At 34.0% G+C, this 18778-nt stretch overlaps 6 protein-coding genes across 6 annotated transcripts; 5 read left to right on the top strand and 1 right to left on the bottom strand.

Moving 5' to 3' along the window:
- Positions 1048-1864, bottom strand: LOC104710433. Its single transcript, XM_010427040.2, has 3 exons — positions 1776-1864; positions 1391-1696; positions 1048-1271 (listed from the first exon to the last, which is right to left on the bottom strand). Exons 2-3 carry the CDS (start codon positions 1678-1680, stop codon positions 1262-1264), a joined length of 300 nt encoding a protein of 99 aa, XP_010425342.1. The 5' UTR covers positions 1681-1696; positions 1776-1864; the 3' UTR covers positions 1048-1261.
- LOC104710432 (uncharacterized protein At1g04910) lies at positions 2006-4286 on the top strand. The gene is made up of 9 exons (XM_019230389.1): positions 2006-2503; positions 2641-2691; positions 2773-2863; positions 2979-3055; positions 3211-3299; positions 3394-3513; positions 3696-3812; positions 3910-4053; positions 4142-4286. Exons 1-9 carry the CDS (start codon positions 2189-2191, stop codon positions 4284-4286), a joined length of 1149 nt encoding a protein of 382 aa, XP_019085934.1. The 5' UTR covers positions 2006-2188.
- LOC109126348 (uncharacterized protein At1g04910-like) lies at positions 4450-6329 on the top strand. Its single transcript, XM_019229858.1, has 7 exons — positions 4450-4548; positions 4642-4841; positions 4925-5041; positions 5139-5282; positions 5371-5494; positions 5586-5777; positions 5871-6329. The coding sequence occupies exons 1-7, from the start codon at positions 4450-4452 to the stop codon at positions 6228-6230; spliced, it is 1236 nt and encodes a 411-aa protein (XP_019085403.1). The 3' UTR covers positions 6231-6329.
- LOC109126347 (uncharacterized protein At1g04910-like) lies at positions 6501-7265 on the top strand (the record flags this gene model as incomplete). The annotated part of the gene is made up of 2 exons (XM_019229857.1): positions 6501-6710; positions 6804-7265. Coding segments are annotated over 2 exons (570 nt in total), but the record flags the coding sequence as incomplete, so codon positions are not given.
- Positions 7560-10945, top strand: LOC104710430 (probable alpha-galactosidase B). Its single transcript, XM_010427038.2, has 13 exons — positions 7560-7717; positions 7824-7980; positions 8214-8471; positions 8546-8720; positions 8811-8872; positions 8955-9118; positions 9197-9294; positions 9373-9431; positions 9520-9654; positions 9744-9982; positions 10073-10232; positions 10330-10405; positions 10503-10945. Exons 1-13 carry the CDS (start codon positions 7647-7649, stop codon positions 10781-10783), a joined length of 1935 nt encoding a protein of 644 aa, XP_010425340.1. The 5' UTR covers positions 7560-7646; the 3' UTR covers positions 10784-10945.
- On the top strand, positions 12419-13565 carry LOC104715000 (F-box protein At2g15640-like). Its single transcript, XM_019229856.1, has 2 exons — positions 12419-12549; positions 12701-13565. The coding sequence occupies exons 1-2, from the start codon at positions 12419-12421 to the stop codon at positions 13563-13565; spliced, it is 996 nt and encodes a 331-aa protein (XP_019085401.1).

Here is an 18778-nt window from a genome sequence, read left to right as displayed (position 1 = left end):
ATATATGTAAATCAATCTTTTTAGCTCATTCCAGGGGAAGAATGTTGATTTTGAGAGCACTTCGGGTTTTCTCTAACCAATATATATATATATATATATATATATATATATCTGACAAAAATGAGATGAACTTTTAATAAACAATGGTAGCATTTTCAAAAAAGAAACTCAAATGCTGTGATTGTGTTCAGATTCAGCAGATCAGAAACCTCAATTTGTAAAATGTTTAAGAGAAGGAGATGTTGTTACGTACCACCTCATCATATTGGACTCCTAAAGTTTCTTCCGCTAAACCCTTTTGCAATATTATTCTTCTAGTAGGTAAGGAAGATAAACCTATTACATCCAGAATCCAAAATGGTGACTTTGATCCTCTTCAACAACTCTCCGGTAGCGAGGAGGACAGGAAAGAATGATTCAAGCTGATAGATCATTAAACTACAAACATGTTAAGATACGTCTCCTATAGATCAAGAAGGCCATGATCTGGTTAGCGCAAATCTGATACTAAACACTTTGCTTCTGCAGATAGAAATTTCGTTCTCTGATCATATATTCTGCAGCATCAAACATGAAACCTAAGACTCTGCAGTGCCGGTTACTACAAAAGTTGACAAAGACAACTACATGTCGAGCCTGACCAAACAAATACTAGTAAAAAGGAGGACGCAAACAACCAATTAAACCTATACAAAAGGTACTTTCCAACAATCTTCCGTGCAATCACACGGAACACGAAGGCCATGATCTGTAAGGAAACTGTATTTGCTCTTCATCTCTTATCCCCTTTATTGGCATGACAAGGAACACGGTAACATGTAGTTGCAGAAATTAGAACCGCGAACGCTTGAAAAGAGTTAGCCTAACCTTTAAATACGACAAAGGCAGAATCATCTCAGGGTAATAATGCTTGGTACAAGAATGACCATTCAAGCAGAGAAGCAGCACAATGTATCTGTCATGAACTATCTAAGATCCCAGAAACAACTTTGACTAAATGTACTTCTTGTATCTGATGTTCTTCACTAATACCTATGGTAAACATAGGAAAAGAGAAGCCTTTCTTATTCATAGCAAACAACAACTAATAGTAATCCAAAATTATACCAATTCCACATTTGCTTCCATTCATCAAAAGTTCAAAATGAACAAAAAAAAAACTCTGAACCACAACTGTGTTATGTTATATCTAACACTGATCAACATTGAAATAAGATAACGATGAATGGTAATAGCAGCACTGTTGCTTCAGCTTCAGCTCTCATAAACCTCTGCAAAGAATAACAATGATAGAATAAAAAAAAAACAAGATCTTACTAACCACAAAACAACACACAAAAAATGTAAAAGATTTTGATTTTGGGTGGGGGAAGCAATCTGAAACATATACCTGACTTTCTTGATGAGGATTGATTGGAGTTTGCGAGCAAAGTCAATGGATTTGATTCTGCGTTCAAGATTCTTCCTAGCGAGAACCTTCTTCTCCGAGTTCTTTATGTGATGAGTCTGAGTCGCTTTGATTAGCCTCTCCATACCACTTGACTGCATCTTCTTCTGCAAAATCGTCAGCGCCCTGTCAAGATCACCGGAGAAAACCTTCACTCTTATCCCTCGCTCTTGCTGCAACTGGTGGCTATGACTAGTCACGAATCCCGTAACTCGCTTCACTATAGTATTCATCTCTTTTACTTGGTTTCTGCAAAATTCAGGTTACAAAATGAGAAAGTACAGAGAGAAACGGGGAAAGAATGGAATCGGATCTGAGTTCGACTTACCGGTCGGAATCTCGCCGGAAGAGTATCAAAGAGCCGATTTGACTGGTGAAGGAGAACGTCTAGGTTTTAAAAAAAGAGGCGATGGAGGAAATGAGATAAAACCAGAGAATTTAGGGGTGATTGTGTAATTTAGAAAAGATATAGGGATTCGTTTGTAAATCTCCTTAAAACCAAATCTTCTGTTTGATTTAGAGAGTATTGACTTTGAAGATTCAAAAAGAAAAAAAAAAACACTTCTTTAATTTCTTCTCTCTCTCTGTTTGAGTGTTCGAATCTCCAAGCTCCTCTCACATGGCAGCAGCGTCCGCATAGTTTTACAGCTGAAGAACTGTTTTTGCTAATCCACACCATAGTAGAAGAAGAAAAAGAGAAGAGATTATATAAAGCTGGCGACTTTTAGTCCGAGGCGAGCAATGGCTGAGTTACGGCACTCGAGCTCTATCGGGAGCCGATCTTCTTCTTCTCCGTTACGTGCCGGCGGCGGAGATGAGGACTCGTCATCGCCTCACGTACACGATCACTCTCCTAACGGCGGAGACGACGAAGATGGTCGCCCACGTCATCCTTCTAGAGATCGAGACCGTCCGATCTGGTTTCACTCTTTGTTTCCTTTTTTCGGTGACGATCCTATTAGGGTTTCTCCTCAGAAGAATAAAATCTCGCTTCTTTTGATTTTGATTCTCGCTATTGCTAGCTTGATCTCTCTTTATGGGCTTATTAATCACTTGGTAAGTCTCTTTCTTTCGATCTGAAAAAAAAAAAAAAATTAGATCTTTCTGCCTCAATTTGTTCAAGTTGTTGAATCGAATACGAAATTGGATTGGCATTGTTCTCAAACTAAGATTGCTTCTATGTTGTCCTGCAGAACACGCCATATTTATGTAAAAAAGATGGGATTGTGCTCAACTGTCCACATGTAAGTGTTTTTGACTTTTGGTTTGTGTTTTGTTGAATGAATAAGCTTTGAATCCCTCTCTGAATTGATTTGGATTTCTAGGTAAATGAGTCACCTTCTCCATGGGTGAATCCGTTGTCTGCAACAACTTCTTGGAAGCCTTGTGCTGAGCGGCGGATTGGTGGAGTCTCAGGTACTAAGGGCAGGAGTGTTGGCATTGTCATGTGCATCTTGATCTGTGTTTTTTTGAAAAGTTCAAGTCTTTTTCCTTGATTGGTCAGCTTATTAGATTTCATTTTTTGTTTCAGATCTTCCTCCTGAGAACGAAACAACTGGCTATGTTTTCATTCATGCTGAGGGTGGTTTGAATCAGCAGCGAATTGCTGTATGTATCTTCCATGCTATTCTCTATTTTTCTTCTTGCCAATGTCCAATCTGTAGATCAATGTCCAAATGGCTGCTGCTCTTCTTTTCTTTTTCTTTTGTTTATAATCATTTTGGAAGAATGAGCTATGCTCTTATTATGGTTTTTGTTTCCAGATCTGTAATGCAGTAGCTGTTGCCAAGATTTTGAATGCAACTCTGATTCTACCGGTACTGAAGCAGGACCAAATTTGGAAAGACACAACGTAATGTCTTATACAAATATTGATCATTTTCTCTTGAGTTACTCTCTCGATGTTCTTTTATTGGTTTACTGATTCTGATAACTTTCTGGTGCAGAAAATTTGAAGATATTTTTGATGTAGATCATTTTATTGATTACTTGAAGGATGATGTCCGAATTGTTCGAGACATACCTGACTGGTTCACTGACAAAGCAGAGCTATTCTCTAGTATAAGGTATCCTTGTTTACTCTTTCTTTATTTGTTGATGATGTACTTGTTTGAAGATTTCAATAGTGAGGATGTGGTTAATGGCATCACTGCGTGCTGCTTGTGTATATATCTGATTTAAAAATTGATTAACAAAATTTTTTTAATCAGATATGGTGTTGACCGAGTTATTTATTTATCTTTTGCAGAAGAACAGTCAAAAACATTCCTAAATATGCAGCAGCCCAATTTTATATAGACAATGTTTTACCACGGATAAAGGAGAAGAAGATTATGGCCTTAAAGCCTTTCGTCGATCGACTTGGGTATACTTTATATATTTTATAGTTTAGGGCTCAGGCCTTCATAGTTATTTTTATGAACGATGGATGATATATCCTTGTGGTGCTTGAAAATTTGCAGGTACGACAATGTACCTCAAGAAATCAACAGATTACGATGCCGTGTAAATTATCATGCTCTCAAATTTCTCCCAGAGATAGAGCAGATGGCTGATTCACTTGTTTCTAGAATGAGAAATCGCACTGGCAACCCGAATCCGTATATGTATGGAGATATCAGATATTGAGACTTTGTTTTAACTTGGGATCTTATGCATTGATCTGAATTAAACTATATCGTGTCTCTTGTATAGGGCCCTTCATCTTAGATTCGAAAAAGGAATGGTTGGTCTATCGTTCTGTGATTTCGTTGGGACAAGAGAAGAGAAAGTTAAAATGGCAGAATACAGACAAAAGGAATGGCCTCGGCGTTTCAAGGTGACATTTATAAGTGGTTGATAACTTCTATTTGGTGGCTAAACAACCTCGACCGCTGCCTTAATTGAATTTGCTTAAACATGTATTGCAGAATGGTTCCCATCTCTGGCAGCTTGCCTTGCAGAAACGCAAAGAAGGTCGGTGCCCTCTTGAGCCAGGTGAAGTTGCTGTGATCCTACGTGCAATGGGTTATCCAAAAGAAACACAAATTTATGTAGCATCTGGTCAAGTCTATGGTGGCCAAAACCGTATGGCTCCACTAAGAAATATGTTCCCAAATTTGGTAAGCACAACAGTGAACTCCTATCTCATCAATTTCTATGATCAGCCAGCATGCTTTGTCTCTCACAAGAACTTTTTCCTTTTTTAAAACCAGGTAACAAAGGAGGATTTAGCAGGAAAAGAGGAACTAACAACCTTTAGAAAGCACGTAACAAGCCTCGCGGCTCTAGATTTCTTGGTCTGCTTGAAATCAGATGTTTTTGTGATGACACACGGTGGAAACTTTGCAAAACTGATCATTGGAGCGCGAAGATATATGGGTCATCGACAGAAATCAATCAAACCGGACAAAGGGTTGATGTCGAAATCATTTGGGGATCCTTACATGGGATGGGCAACTTTTGTTGANGACCGAGTTATTTATTTATCTTTTGCAGAAGAACAGTCAAAAACATTCCTAAATATGCAGCAGCCCAATTTTATATAGACAATGTTTTACCACGGATAAAGGAGAAGAAGATTATGGCCTTAAAGCCTTTCGTCGATCGACTTGGGTATACTTTATATATTTTATAGTTTAGGGCTCAGGCCTTCATAGTTATTTTTATGAACGATGGATGATATATCCTTGTGGTGCTTGAAAATTTGCAGGTACGACAATGTACCTCAAGAAATCAACAGATTACGATGCCGTGTAAATTATCATGCTCTCAAATTTCTCCCAGAGATAGAGCAGATGGCTGATTCACTTGTTTCTAGAATGAGAAATCGCACTGGCAACCCGAATCCGTATATGTATGGAGATATCAGATATTGAGACTTTGTTTTAACTTGGGATCTTATGCATTGATCTGAATTAAACTATATCGTGTCTCTTGTATAGGGCCCTTCATCTTAGATTCGAAAAAGGAATGGTTGGTCTATCGTTCTGTGATTTCGTTGGGACAAGAGAAGAGAAAGTTAAAATGGCAGAATACAGACAAAAGGAATGGCCTCGGCGTTTCAAGGTGACATTTATAAGTGGTTGATAACTTCTATTTGGTGGCTAAACAACCTCGACCGCTGCCTTAATTGAATTTGCTTAAACATGTATTGCAGAATGGTTCCCATCTCTGGCAGCTTGCCTTGCAGAAACGCAAAGAAGGTCGGTGCCCTCTTGAGCCAGGTGAAGTTGCTGTGATCCTACGTGCAATGGGTTATCCAAAAGAAACACAAATTTATGTAGCATCTGGTCAAGTCTATGGTGGCCAAAACCGTATGGCTCCACTAAGAAATATGTTCCCAAATTTGGTAAGCACAACAGTGAACTCCTATCTCATCAATTTCTATGATCAGCCAGCATGCTTTGTCTCTCACAAGAACTTTTTCCTTTTTTAAAACCAGGTAACAAAGGAGGATTTAGCAGGAAAAGAGGAACTAACAACCTTTAGAAAGCACGTAACAAGCCTCGCGGCTCTAGATTTCTTGGTCTGCTTGAAATCAGATGTTTTTGTGATGACACACGGTGGAAACTTTGCAAAACTGATCATTGGAGCGCGAAGATATATGGGTCATCGACAGAAATCAATCAAACCGGACAAAGGGTTGATGTCGAAATCATTTGGGGATCCTTACATGGGATGGGCAACTTTTGTTGAAGATGTAATTGTAACCCATCAAACACGAACCGGTTTGCCAGAAGAAACTTTCCCTAACTATGATCTTTGGGAAAATCCTCTCACTCCATGCATGTGTAAAGCTTGATGATGATGCTTTTGTTTTGATTTGAAATGAGATGAGTTTGGTCTGGATTTTGTCTGATGATGAGGAGCAACAAACTATAGAAATCGGTAGTTTCTTTTTTTTTTTTTTACTTCAACCTTTCAAATCTTTGAAGTCGTTCTTCACTTACTATCTTTGTAATCATTTTGATATTATGTAAAGAGTTCCTAGTGAAGAGAAAAAAAGTTGCAGATATATATACTCTTCGTTCGACCTACATGGTTTAGANGACCGCTGCCTTAATTGAATTTGCTTAAACATGTATTGCAGAATGGTTCCCATCTCTGGCAGCTTGCCTTGCAGAAACGCAAAGAAGGTCGGTGCCCTCTTGAGCCAGGTGAAGTTGCTGTGATCCTACGTGCAATGGGTTATCCAAAAGAAACACAAATTTATGTAGCATCTGGTCAAGTCTATGGTGGCCAAAACCGTATGGCTCCACTAAGAAATATGTTCCCAAATTTGGTAAGCACAACAGTGAACTCCTATCTCATCAATTTCTATGATCAGCCAGCATGCTTTGTCTCTCACAAGAACTTTTTCCTTTTTTAAAACCAGGTAACAAAGGAGGATTTAGCAGGAAAAGAGGAACTAACAACCTTTAGAAAGCACGTAACAAGCCTCGCGGCTCTAGATTTCTTGGTCTGCTTGAAATCAGATGTTTTTGTGATGACACACGGTGGAAACTTTGCAAAACTGATCATTGGAGCGCGAAGATATATGGGTCATCGACAGAAATCAATCAAACCGGACAAAGGGTTGATGTCGAAATCATTTGGGGATCCTTACATGGGATGGGCAACTTTTGTTGAAGATGTAATTGTAACCCATCAAACACGAACCGGTTTGCCAGAAGAAACTTTCCCTAACTATGATCTTTGGGAAAATCCTCTCACTCCATGCATGTGTAAAGCTTGATGATGATGCTTTTGTTTTGATTTGAAATGAGATGAGTTTGGTCTGGATTTTGTCTGATGATGAGGAGCAACAAACTATAGAAATCGGTAGTTTCTTTTTCTTTCTTTTTTTACTTCAACCTTTCAAATCTTTGAAGTCTTCTTCACTTACTTATCTTTGTAATCATTTTGATATTATGTAAAGAGTTCCTAGTGAAGAAAAAAAAAAAGTTGCAGATATATATACTCTTCGTTCGACCTACATGGTTTAGAAGATTTTGAGGTACTAATAGTAATACTAATTAAAAGAAACTTAGCTCAACGGTTACTAATCTAATCCTTAATTCTTGTCACGCTCTCACTAGTACCCGCCACTAACGCACAACAACAATTGCGTGTTGTATTCTCTCTCTCTTAATCTCAGGTTCTCAAGAACATAAGAGGAAACAAAGTCGAGAAAAAAAAAAAAAAAAGATCAATCATCGTAATCAGGTGTCTCATCACTATGACCGGACCATCAGTAGTGAAAACCGGATCGACCCGGTTCGTTGTCTTCTTCATCGTCCTCAATCTTTGGTACAACTCCACCTTTTTCTCCCTTTCACTGTAACTTGAAAATGGGTAATTTTGATTTTTGAAGTGGGTGATCGATCAATCGCAAAAATTTCGTCTTTCTTATCAGTTTATGGGTTGAGGCAAGGTCGAGCGAACCACAACATGCTAGCTTTCCTCCAAGAGGGTGGAATTCGTACGATTCCTTTTGTTGGACTATCTCTGAAGCTGAGTTCTTGCAGACCGCTGAAATCATTTCTAAGCGTCTTCTTCCTCATGGTTATCAGGTATATTGCACAGTGTACAGAGTTGATTTTGTTGTATAATTTGATGGGTCTGTTATAGATATTACTAGTGTCTGGACATGTCATTGTGTTTTCTTCTTTATTTGAAATGTGAAAGTTTGAGTTTTTAATCTCCAATTACACGTTTCTAGAATTGAAATTGAGTTTTTTTGCTTCATTTGGGATGTGAAAGTTTGGGTCTTTAATTGTATGTGTGGATTTTTATGGATATACAGTATGTTGTGGTGGATTACCTTTGGTATAGAAAGAAAGTTGAAGGAGCGTATGTGGATTCTCTTGGGTTTGATGTGATTGATGAATGGGGAAGGATGCATCCTGATCCAGTTAGATGGCCATCTTCTAAAGGCGGTAAAGGTTTCAAAGAAGTCGCTGAGAAAGTTCATAGAATGGGTTTGAAGTTTGGGATTCATGTTATGGGTGGAATAAGCACACAAGCATATAACGCTAATACTCTCGTTCTGGATAGTGTTAAGGTATTTGATCCTTTTTGATATCGTTTCTGGTTTGTATGGAAGTAACAGTTTCATTGACCTCTTTTTTGTTAAAGGGAGGTGCTTATGAGGAATCGGGTAGACAGTGGCGAGCTAAAGATATTGGGATCAAGGAGAAGGCTTGTGTGTGGATGTCACATGGGTTCATGAGTGTGAATACCAAGCTAGGTGCAGGAAAAGCTTTCTTGAGGTCTCTTTATCGTCAATATGCGGAATGGGGAGTTGATTTCAGTAAGAGAATCGACTTTATATTTATAACCTTATTTTATCTCAACTCAATATATGAGTATCTCAATCTTGTCTCACTTTCTTGGTCTTTAGTAAAACATGACTGCGTATTTGGCACTGACTTCAATATAGAGGAGATAACTTATGTGTCAGAGGTACATATTTGTAATGACTAGCAATCTTCTGCTTATAGTCAGAGAGGTACATAGAGATTAAATATTGTTCTTATTTTCGCAGGTTCTAAAGGAGCTTGATCGGCCTGTTTTATACTCTATATCTCCAGGGACGAGTGTGACACCTAGACTGGCTAAAGAAGTTAGCCAACTGGTTAACATGTACAGAATAACAGGTGATGATTGGGACACATGGAAAGACGTGGCGGCACATTTTGATATTACAAGGTAAAGTTACAAGCTGAAGAATAATCTTGCCAAGTTTCTACCTTTCTCCGGTGTCATATAATTTTCTATCTTTTTCAGAGATTTATCTGCTTCTAGTATGATCGGTGCACAAGGGTTACAAGGAAAATCATGGCCCGACCTAGATATGTTACCTCTTGGATGGCTTACCGATCCAGGTTTGACTCGAAATCTTGAAATTTAAAACTCTGTAGATTGTTCCAACTAATGTTCTCTTGTCTTAATGTTTGGTAAAGGTTCGAACTTTGGACCTCATCGAGCGTGTAATCTTAATCTTGAAGAGCAAAAGACACAGGTGTAGCTCTAGCTTCACAGTTCATAGTATATTAGTAACCATCTAAACCACAAGTTCGAATTTCATAGGTTCTGTTTAACTTATTCAGATGACATTGTGGTCTATCGCGAAGTCCCCTCTCATGTTTGGAGGTGATGTGAGAAAGCTCGATGATGCTACTTATAATTTAATCACAAATCCTACACTGCTGGAAATAAATTCTTATAGCTCCAATAATAAAGAGGTTTGTTGAATCATAACTTCAAAACTCATGCCTCTGTTTCCAAGTTACAAACTTCTGTCATTAAACTCTGCCTGTATCATTATTTACAGTTTCCTTACATCACCGCAACAACAGTATCTAGGAATAAGCACAAAGGCCATCCTCATCATCCAATGGGCAAGAACATTTCAACTAAGCATGCCTTTAGTCTCACTAGCTGCAAAGAACCAAAAGCCAACACTTGGTCCATTGTAGACAAGAACCGTGGAAAAATCTGTTGGAACCAATACTCTAGTGAAAAACTAGAGAAGCCCTTTTGCTTATACAACAGAAAAGCTCTTCTATCTTTGTATGCTATTTTTATTTTAACTGTTTCCTCCACTCACTTTACCTTTCACAAACTGCCCTTAGCCAATTAATCTGCATCATTTTGTTGCAGCGATGAGGAGTTAAAACACAACCAGTTTTACCAAGGTAAGCTTCATTTGCAAACAAATGATAAAGCAGAATCTTGTTTAGGAGCTTCCTCGCAGCAAAAGCTCACTTCGAAAGATTATAGCCGAGGCGCTTTATCACCTTGCAAACTAGATGCAAACCAGGTATAGTGAGGGGTTTCTACTCTCTCTTGCTTATTACCTTAATAAGTTTTCTTGAATTCCGCACTTTTACCTAATTTGACACGCTCTATATCTTCAGATGTGGGAGCTCCACAGTAATGGAACACTAGAAAATATTTATTCTGGTCTTTGCGCAGTGTTAAATCCAGTAAAAGGTTTGTTTTCTTCAGATCAACTAAATTCTCTTCTTCTCTTTCTACGACATGCCCTTTCCTAATTGTTTTGACATGATCAACCATCATGTTGCTGCAGCCGAAGCTAGCTCCAGTGGCGTTCGTTCTTGGATTGCCACGGGAAGAAGAGGAGAAGTATATGTCGCGTTTTTCAACTTAAATCAGGTGAAAACGACGATATCAGCCAAGATATCAGACATTGCCAAAGCTCTCCCAAACAAGAAGAATCTTGAAGGAGCTTCGTGTAAGAGCCACGAGGTATGGAGCGGCAAAGATTTCGGACCAACAAAAGATTCAGTATCGGTTCAAGTCGAACCTCATGGTCCTGCTCTGTTCGTTCTTCATTGTAGCCATGCCTGACTATATCAAATCAACAGGCATTTGTTTTTACCTTCTCCTTAAAAGGTCCTTTTCATCAGTCGTAGTAATGTTTCATCTCTAGACTATAAAAACAGTCTTGTGTAAATCAATAATTACAAAACAACAAACTACTGTATCGAATAAAAAAAAATGCAAGATCAACTTAGATTAGTAAAATAAAATGTTGTAACGAATAAAAAAGCACCAATCATATCATAACTTATAAAAATAATCTCCAAAAGATTTTTAAAAAAAAACAAAAGAAAGAAAAATAACCAATTCCTATCCTAAGATTAAGAATTTTCATGTTGCATTGAAATCTTTAGGGTTCCCTTTTCAACAACACATCGATCACTATTCAAAGCGACGAGGCTGGCTTTACAGTTGATCTTGTAAGTCGGGGGAGGCAACCGAATCTTTGCCCGACCCATCACAACAGTTCCGCGGGAAGTTCCAGGTTCGTTCCGCGGCCATAATCTAAGCAATTCTATGTAAAGATAACGTGCATGACAATCTAAAGGAACCTTTAGTGCTTGATTAAAGTTCAAATCCTCGCCATGAAAAACCCTTACCACTTTTGTTGTGTAGTGATCTCCGTGGTCGCTATGGACCACAACTCTAAAGTTCATAGTGCCATCGTAAGGTTTCAAAAGAGCTTCGTCTTCGCTTGTTGTGACGAATGCTCCGAGCTTCACGATCAAATCTGTGTTTACGTCATGATCTATTTTTCTTTTTCCTTTACAATCCACTATTCTCCGTTTCTTTTTCTTTCCTTGCTCCATCAAGTGTCTTCTCTTCATCATCGAAAAAAAAAAATTCAAAGATTTGGTGTCGTAGCTAGGGTTAGAAATTTATACATAGAGTATTTCAGTTTTTTTCTTTAAAGGGATAAATATAAAGAAGTTTTATTCAAGACCCAATAGGAACGTTCCGACGATGAGGCTTTTAGGTAAAAAATGTAAAGAACTTTTTTTAATCTTTTTTTTTTTTTGCAAAAGTGATATATATGACAATGAAAATATAATTGATTTTTGTTAGGATTTGGTTCGGGTTTTACATTAACCACTAACCGAACCGGGTTGATATGGAGCTCATTGAGACTTGTTGAGTTCTGTTAAAATTCTAAAACCTTTAAACCCTTTATAACTCAATACCCTAGAACCTAAGCAGATCATCATAGGAAAGTGAAGCGAGAGCACTTGTTATGGTTGAAGAATGTTAAGGAGTTGTGGAACAAAGAAAAAAAAACTGAGTTTTACTGTTTTACGTACCTACAAATGAGAGATTGTGAATATTCCATTGTTTGCATTGAAATGCAGCAAAATCTATGAGAAGTTATGGTAATGACGACTTTTCAGTTCATGATGCGTGATTCTGATAATTCTGATTCACAATGTCAATCTAAACGAAAAGTGCTAGAATCATTGATAAATTATCAGAAAGGTTAAGATATACACTTTCTGTATTGCTATCTCGTACTATTAATGGCGGCCCATTTGGACGTTAAATAAGCCCATTATTATTTTTGTTAACCGACTAAATTCGGAAATATAAAATGGTAGCTAGGTCTTTTTCGCTTCATATATAACTTTTATTTTTTTAATCATCTCTGTTTCTTCGTTTGATTCGCAAAGCATGACTTCATCATCTCCCATATCTATTAATGATGATCTCATCCTGGAGATCTTATCGAGATTGCCTTCAAAGTCTATCGCAAGGTTTCGTTGCCTGTCTAAGCAATGGGCATCAATGCTTAGTAGAAAACGGTGTGTGGAGCTTCTTCTCGTCACCTCAGCTTGAGAATCCATATGAACCAGAGCAATCGACTCTTGTAGCAGCTGCCGAGTTTCACGTGAATTTCTCTCATGACGATCTACGGACCAATTATTATGATAACATAAATTTTTTTTCATGTAGCTACGCTTCTGGCTTGTTCTATTTGCATGGTTGTGGAAGCCAGCGTAGACCTCTGATTAGTAACCCCATCACAGGACGGTATGCGATCTTACCTTATCTTTATAGTTACAGAAACCTATATGTCTTTTTCGGGTTTGACCCGATTGACATGCAATACAAGGCATTGCGGATGGCTTATCCATGGGATCCTAATCGTCATAAAACTCTTACATTTGGAGATGGAGATATGAAGTGGAGAAAGGTAAAAGGTTCCTTGCGACATGAGATAAAGAGTGAAGGAATATGCATTAATGGGGTTTTGTATTACTTAGGTTACACGCCGAATTGTTTTAATGATGATCATGTTGTAACGTCTGCATGGATAATAGTTTGCTTTGATCTTAGGTCTGAGAAAATCACCTGTATCGACGTAAATAGGTTTGGTAAATTGATAAATTACAAGGGCAAACTAGCTCTGATTTATTTGGGGAAAGATTCTGCTGCCATTAATGAGTTGCATATGTGGGTTCTAGATGATGTTGAGAAACATGAATGGTCCAAACATGCCTACACTTTAACCCATGATAAATTATTCCGTCGTCACTTTCGCATCGCTGGAGCGACCACTTGGGGTGAAATTGTATTTTCAATGCACAAGTATACACCTAACAAACCGTTTTATGTTTTCTACTTCAATCCCGAAAAGAACACTCTTAAACGTGTTGAAATCAAAGGTTTTGGTGAGTATAGTTGTACTGTTTTTACCTTTGTAAACCACGTAGAGGATCTTGATGTTAATGATTTAAAACTGCTCAAGTCAACCCATCCTCCACTAACGGAGCCAAACTATGCAGAAGAATGCGCACCAGATTCAGATTCAGACTGAGAACCTTGGAAGGAGAAGAAGACAGGGATGATGATTGGTGTCGGGTGAAAGCAATGATCTACACGTTTTTTTTTGTCAACCTTAATTATCTGTCTGTCCGTTTATGCTCTATTGATATTGTAACCTTTTCATTTTTAATAAAGTCAGTTTTATTAAAATCGATGCTTTGGATTGGAGATTCAGTATTTGATTCGTTTCCCATTTGGTGAGGATTCATTCGTTTTATCGTTTATCTCCTTGCTAATGTTTGAATCAAACACTGTGTGCAAACCGTTTTTCAGTTTTAATATTGTTAATTGTTCGAAGAGAAATTTCTTAGATGTTGGAAGAGCTCCTTCTCGAGTGTTTGAAAACTCCTGTGTTCTCTAAAGCTTGGCCTCGAGTTGTATTAATGTTTTGATATTTCATTTTTGCGTCTTATAGTTTCGATTTCGTTTGTTTTGTTCGTTCCGAGACTCTAGTCTCGAAAAGATATGTTTCAAACAATTTACTAGTAGTTCATTTGCTTATTCCGGAGAGTAAGTTTTTACATAATTGTTTTACAAAAAAAGTTTTTACATAATCTTTTTGTTAATGTACTATTTTAATACATCATTTTAATCATGTCATGTTATATAAACCGTCATCTAATATAACTCGTTTGTGTTATTTTTAAAATTTAATGTATTTAAATATTCATAATTTTAAACTTTTATTAAGTTTAGATATATCAGTTATAAATTATAAACTTCTTAAAATTTTATGATTTACTATATTGCGTAAATTTACTATATATAATTATATATATGTTGAACACATATTAATTGAGTAAGATATGTTCCTTTTAAAAAATTCAAATCACAATATATCAAGAAAAATATTCATGTTTATTAACTTTATATATTATATGATGATTCAATTTTAAAATAAAAAAGAGATGATAAGAGATTTTTTTTTTAATCTGGAATAAATCTTTTAAATATCCATATTAATTGTAGAACATTATATATATATATATATATATATATAGATATTTAAGATATCTTAATTGTGTTTGGTTATAAAGATAGTAGACAGAGTTAACTAAACTTGTTTGGATATGAATATAAGCATTTAATGGCAAATATTTCCAAAAACATATTTTTGAAAAAAATGTGCTGCAATTATACATATATATAAAATAATTTATAGATAGATATTGAGAAGCAAATTAATTTATCTCACAATCTCCTATCTCAGACAAATTAAAAAAATCAAAAAATCAATATACAAAAATAATATATATTATAATCTACATTGGTCGCGGAGGTTCAAATTTAACATGAATTTGAATTTCCCTAGCCGAAGAGATTAGTTTTTGGACCTAAGAAATTTTTAGGATTATTTGAATAATCAAAATATTTGTATTTTTTGGGCCACCAATCTTGGAGTCCTTTTTTTAATTAATGTTTGGTTGAAAAAAAAAAAATTTGTACATTATATTATATCTAAAAATTTTGAATTAAAATAAAAAATAAAAATTCATACATTGATATTATAACAATGATGTTTATTTTCATATGTTTAAGTATAACTACCCATCAGTTTTGCCAAGATGGAGCATATTTTTTTGATTTTTCTGTTACCAAAATATATAAATATTTTCTTAAAAAAATTTCTCATAATTAATTTAAATATGTAGAATGAGAAACATAATATGTTGAAAATTTGATATCAATAGTTCTAGACTTAGCTTAATTAACAAAACAGAAAAAGAAAGAAAATAAATAAAACATTCAGTACAAATATACAAACAAGTTATTAAAAATACTAGATATTGAGCCCCCGCGATATCGCGGGGGAACTCATTTTAATAAAATATTTATTACAAAATTTATTAATATATTTTTATTAAATTATGGTATAATAAATGACAAAACACAACTCTTAAAAATATTTTGAGAAATATTCCTAAAAATAAATTTATTTTTACATTTGATTAACGGAAATTTTATGTTGACGTATCGTTCTTAATGAACTTTTAAGTCCATTTAATTAGTGAGTTACCCTTTGACTAGAATATTTACAGATTTTGCAATTGATGTAACTTACACGTATTTCACTCAATTATTTTGAGAAAGATTATAATTAAAATATGCAAATGAGGGATACAAATCTTTACGATTAAATAAAAAATGATTAGTGCTATAAACATATAATAGGTAGTTGCATTTTTGAAATAATTTTTAATGTAATTAAATTCCCATATTTTATTTAATTGTGTTTTCTATTTTAATATTATATAATTATTCGTTGCCTACAATTATACATTTGAAGATAAGTAGATTCTTATATTTATTCCCACATAGTTATATAGTTAAACATATTTATATCTATAAATGCTTATATGTTTACATATGACATCACCATATAGAGTGTTAATTTGAAAGAAATGTAAAATTATTTATTTAGTAATTTTGAACTCTAATGTTATTTTATAGATTTATTAGATTTATCAGTTTAAATATTTTTATTTTTTGTTTTAATTGTTAAAAACATGAATACATTGTATAAAAACACTATAAATTTCCAAAAAATCGTATAAAATTTTGAAAAGATACTAAAAATTAATTGAGACCACTCATAAAATGACATAATGTTAGTTTGTTCAAATTAAATATTTGAATCAATTAAATTAATTATTCAAAATGTTTCACATAACTCAAATATATTTTTATAAATGAATATGTTTACATATTTATATTAATGAATATGTTTACATATTTATATTTCTGAAATCAATAAATCAAAATTTATCAAATTAATAACCTTATTTCTTTTAGACATAAGCCTTGTTCGTTTGTGAGTCTCAGTGACACCTTCTAACGACTGTAATTGTAGTGCAATTTTCTCTTTTAATCATTTCCATCAATATTTTCTGTGAATCAGTGCACCGTGTTTATGTCACTGGTTTTTTTGGCGATGTATTTAAGCGACACAAGTGTTGATTTTCTTCATCTCTCTCACTATATTTAGTCGCTGGTTTTTAAAATTATTAAAGAATAAGTGTTAAGAATAAAAAGATTACCAATCAGTCTCAAATTTAAATATAAATAAACAAAAATTATCACACAGTTCACTTATAATTCACTTATAATATACACTAATAAAAATGAATATATTTATATTCATAGAGGTGGAATTGTAGATGAATATATACAAACAACTATCGTTTTATAGACAAAACATATGATATATAAAAAAGTCTAAAGTCATTAAATATTTTGACAAGTGTAATAGAGTATTTTTTTTTACTACTTATAATATTGCTAATATTATATACACAAGTCACAGTTGTTTGTAAGAGACTCTACATTAAATAGATGCAACTTTCTAAAGAGACGCAACCATATAATTTTTTGTCAAAAGAATAATTAAATAATATTTTTTTAATAAAAATTCACAATGAAAAGATGCAACTGAATTTTTTAATGAAAAATCACAATTTTTTGAATAAAAAGTCACGATGAGCATTTATCCATATTGCTAATATTATATACAAAAATCTCAACTGTTTGTAAAATACACAACTCTACGTTCAACAGATGCAACTTTCTAAAGAAACGCAACCATATATTTTTTTGTCAAAAGAATAATTAAATAATATTATTTTTAATGAAAAGTCACGATGAAAAGATGCAACTGAATTTTTTTTAATGAAAAGTCACGATGAAACGACGCAACTGTTCTTCGCATTTATTCATATTGCTAATATTATATACAAAAATCACAACTGTTTGTAAGAGACACAACTCTACATTCAACAGATGCAACTTTCTAAAGAGACGCAATCATATAATTATTTTGTCAAAAAATAATTAAATAATATTTTTTAATGAAAAGTCACGATGAAAAGATGCAACTGAATTTTTTTAAATGAAAAGTCACGATGAAAAGATGCGACTGTTCGATGAAAAAATGCAACTGAATTTTTTTAAATGAAAAGTCACGATGAAAATATGCGACTATTCTTCGCATTTATTCAGATTGCTATTATTATATAGACTAAAAAAAAGTTGGAAATTGTTACAAAAGAAGAACAAATTATATAGATTACTAAAGATGAATATTTGAATAGACATAATTGCTAAAGATGTGAACATTTGAATAGATACAATTGTTAGTAAAAAAACACAACTATTTGTAAAAGACACAACTCTACATTCAACAGATGCAACTTTTTAAAGAGACAACCGTATAATTTTTTTGTCTAAAAAAATAAAATAATAATTTTTAATAAAAAGTCACGATGAAAAGACACAACTGTTCTTTGCATTTATTCATATTGCTAATATTATATACACAAGTCACATCTGTTTGTAAGAGACACAACTCTACATTAAATAGATGCAACTTTCTAAAGAAACGCAACCATATAATTTTTTTGTCAAAAGAATAATTAAATAATATTTTTTTAATGAAAATTCACGATGAAAATATGCAACTGAAATTTTTAATGAAAAATCACAATTTTTTGAATAAAAAGTCACGATGAAAAGACGCAATTGTTCTATGCATTTATCCATATGTCTAATATTATATACAAAAATCTCAACTGTTTGTAAAAGACACAACTCTACATTCACAAATGCAACTTTCTAAAGAAATGCAACCATATATTTTTTTTGTCAAAAGAATAATTAAATAATATTCTTTTTAATGAAAAGTCACGATGAAAAGATGCAACTGAATTTTTTTAATGAAAAGTCACGATGAAACGACGCAACTGTTCTTCGCATTTATTCATATATTGCTAATATTATATACAAAAATCACAACTGCTTGTAAGAGACACAACTCTACATTCAACAGATACAACTTTCTAAAAAAATGCAATTATATAATTATTTTGTCAAAAAATAATTAAATAATATTTTTTAATGATAAGTCACGATGAAAAAATGCAACTGAATTTTTTTAAATGAAAAGTCATGATGAAAAGATGTGACTATTCGATGAAAAGATGCAACTGAATTTTTTTAAATGAAAAGTTACGATTAAAATATGCGAATATTCTTTGCATTTATTCAGATTGGTATTATTATATAGATTGGTGTATAAGAAATTACACGTAACTTTTTTATGATAGGTTTATATTTTTTATTTGGTGATAACAATTTTATTTTTATTTTTTCGCCATTTGTTGATAACAGTTTAAATGATTTGTGACCGTTCATTTCATTAAAGTCAACCGT

Source organism: Camelina sativa, chromosome 9 (genome assembly GCF_000633955.1).
Source record: "Camelina sativa cultivar DH55 chromosome 9, Cs, whole genome shotgun sequence".
Classification (NCBI taxonomy): Eukaryota; Viridiplantae; Streptophyta; class Magnoliopsida; order Brassicales; family Brassicaceae; genus Camelina; species Camelina sativa.
This window is presented reverse-complemented; position numbering and strand designations above follow the sequence as displayed.

What these genes read in the sequence shown, in the direction of transcription:
- LOC104710433 (XM_010427040.2), bottom strand. Translation starts at nt 1,680, where the DNA reads ATGAATACTATAGTGAAGCGAGTTACGGGATTCGTGACTAGTCATAGC.
- LOC104710432 (XM_019230389.1), top strand. Translation starts at nt 2,189, where the DNA reads ATGGCTGAGTTACGGCACTCGAGCTCTATCGGGAGCCGATCTTCTTCT. An exon ending in TGAATCAGCAGCGAATTGCT is followed by an intron (nt 3,056 to 3,210) that starts GTATGTATCTTC and finishes TTTTGTTTCCAG; the next exon opens with ATCTGTAATGCAGTAGCTGT. An exon ending in CAAATTTGGAAAGACACAAC is followed by an intron (nt 3,300 to 3,393) that starts GTAATGTCTTAT and finishes TTTCTGGTGCAG; the next exon opens with AAAATTTGAAGATATTTTTG.
- LOC109126348 (XM_019229858.1), top strand. Translation starts at nt 4,450, where the DNA reads ATGGGTTATCCAAAAGAAACACAAATTTATGTAGCATCTGGTCAAGTC. An exon ending in GAAATATGTTCCCAAATTTG is followed by an intron (nt 4,549 to 4,641) that starts GTAAGCACAACA and finishes TTTTAAAACCAG; the next exon opens with GTAACAAAGGAGGATTTAGC. An exon ending in GAAATATGTTCCCAAATTTG is followed by an intron (nt 5,778 to 5,870) that starts GTAAGCACAACA and finishes TTTTAAAACCAG; the next exon opens with GTAACAAAGGAGGATTTAGC.
- LOC104710430 (XM_010427038.2), top strand. Translation starts at nt 7,647, where the DNA reads ATGACCGGACCATCAGTAGTGAAAACCGGATCGACCCGGTTCGTTGTC. An exon ending in AGATAACTTATGTGTCAGAG is followed by an intron (nt 8,873 to 8,954) that starts GTACATATTTGT and finishes TTATTTTCGCAG; the next exon opens with GTTCTAAAGGAGCTTGATCG. An exon ending in TTGAAGAGCAAAAGACACAG is followed by an intron (nt 9,432 to 9,519) that starts GTGTAGCTCTAG and finishes TAACTTATTCAG; the next exon opens with ATGACATTGTGGTCTATCGC.
- LOC104715000 (XM_019229856.1), top strand. Translation starts at nt 12,419, where the DNA reads ATGACTTCATCATCTCCCATATCTATTAATGATGATCTCATCCTGGAG. An exon ending in TCAATGCTTAGTAGAAAACG is followed by an intron (nt 12,550 to 12,700) that starts GTGTGTGGAGCT and finishes TTTTTCATGTAG; the next exon opens with CTACGCTTCTGGCTTGTTCT.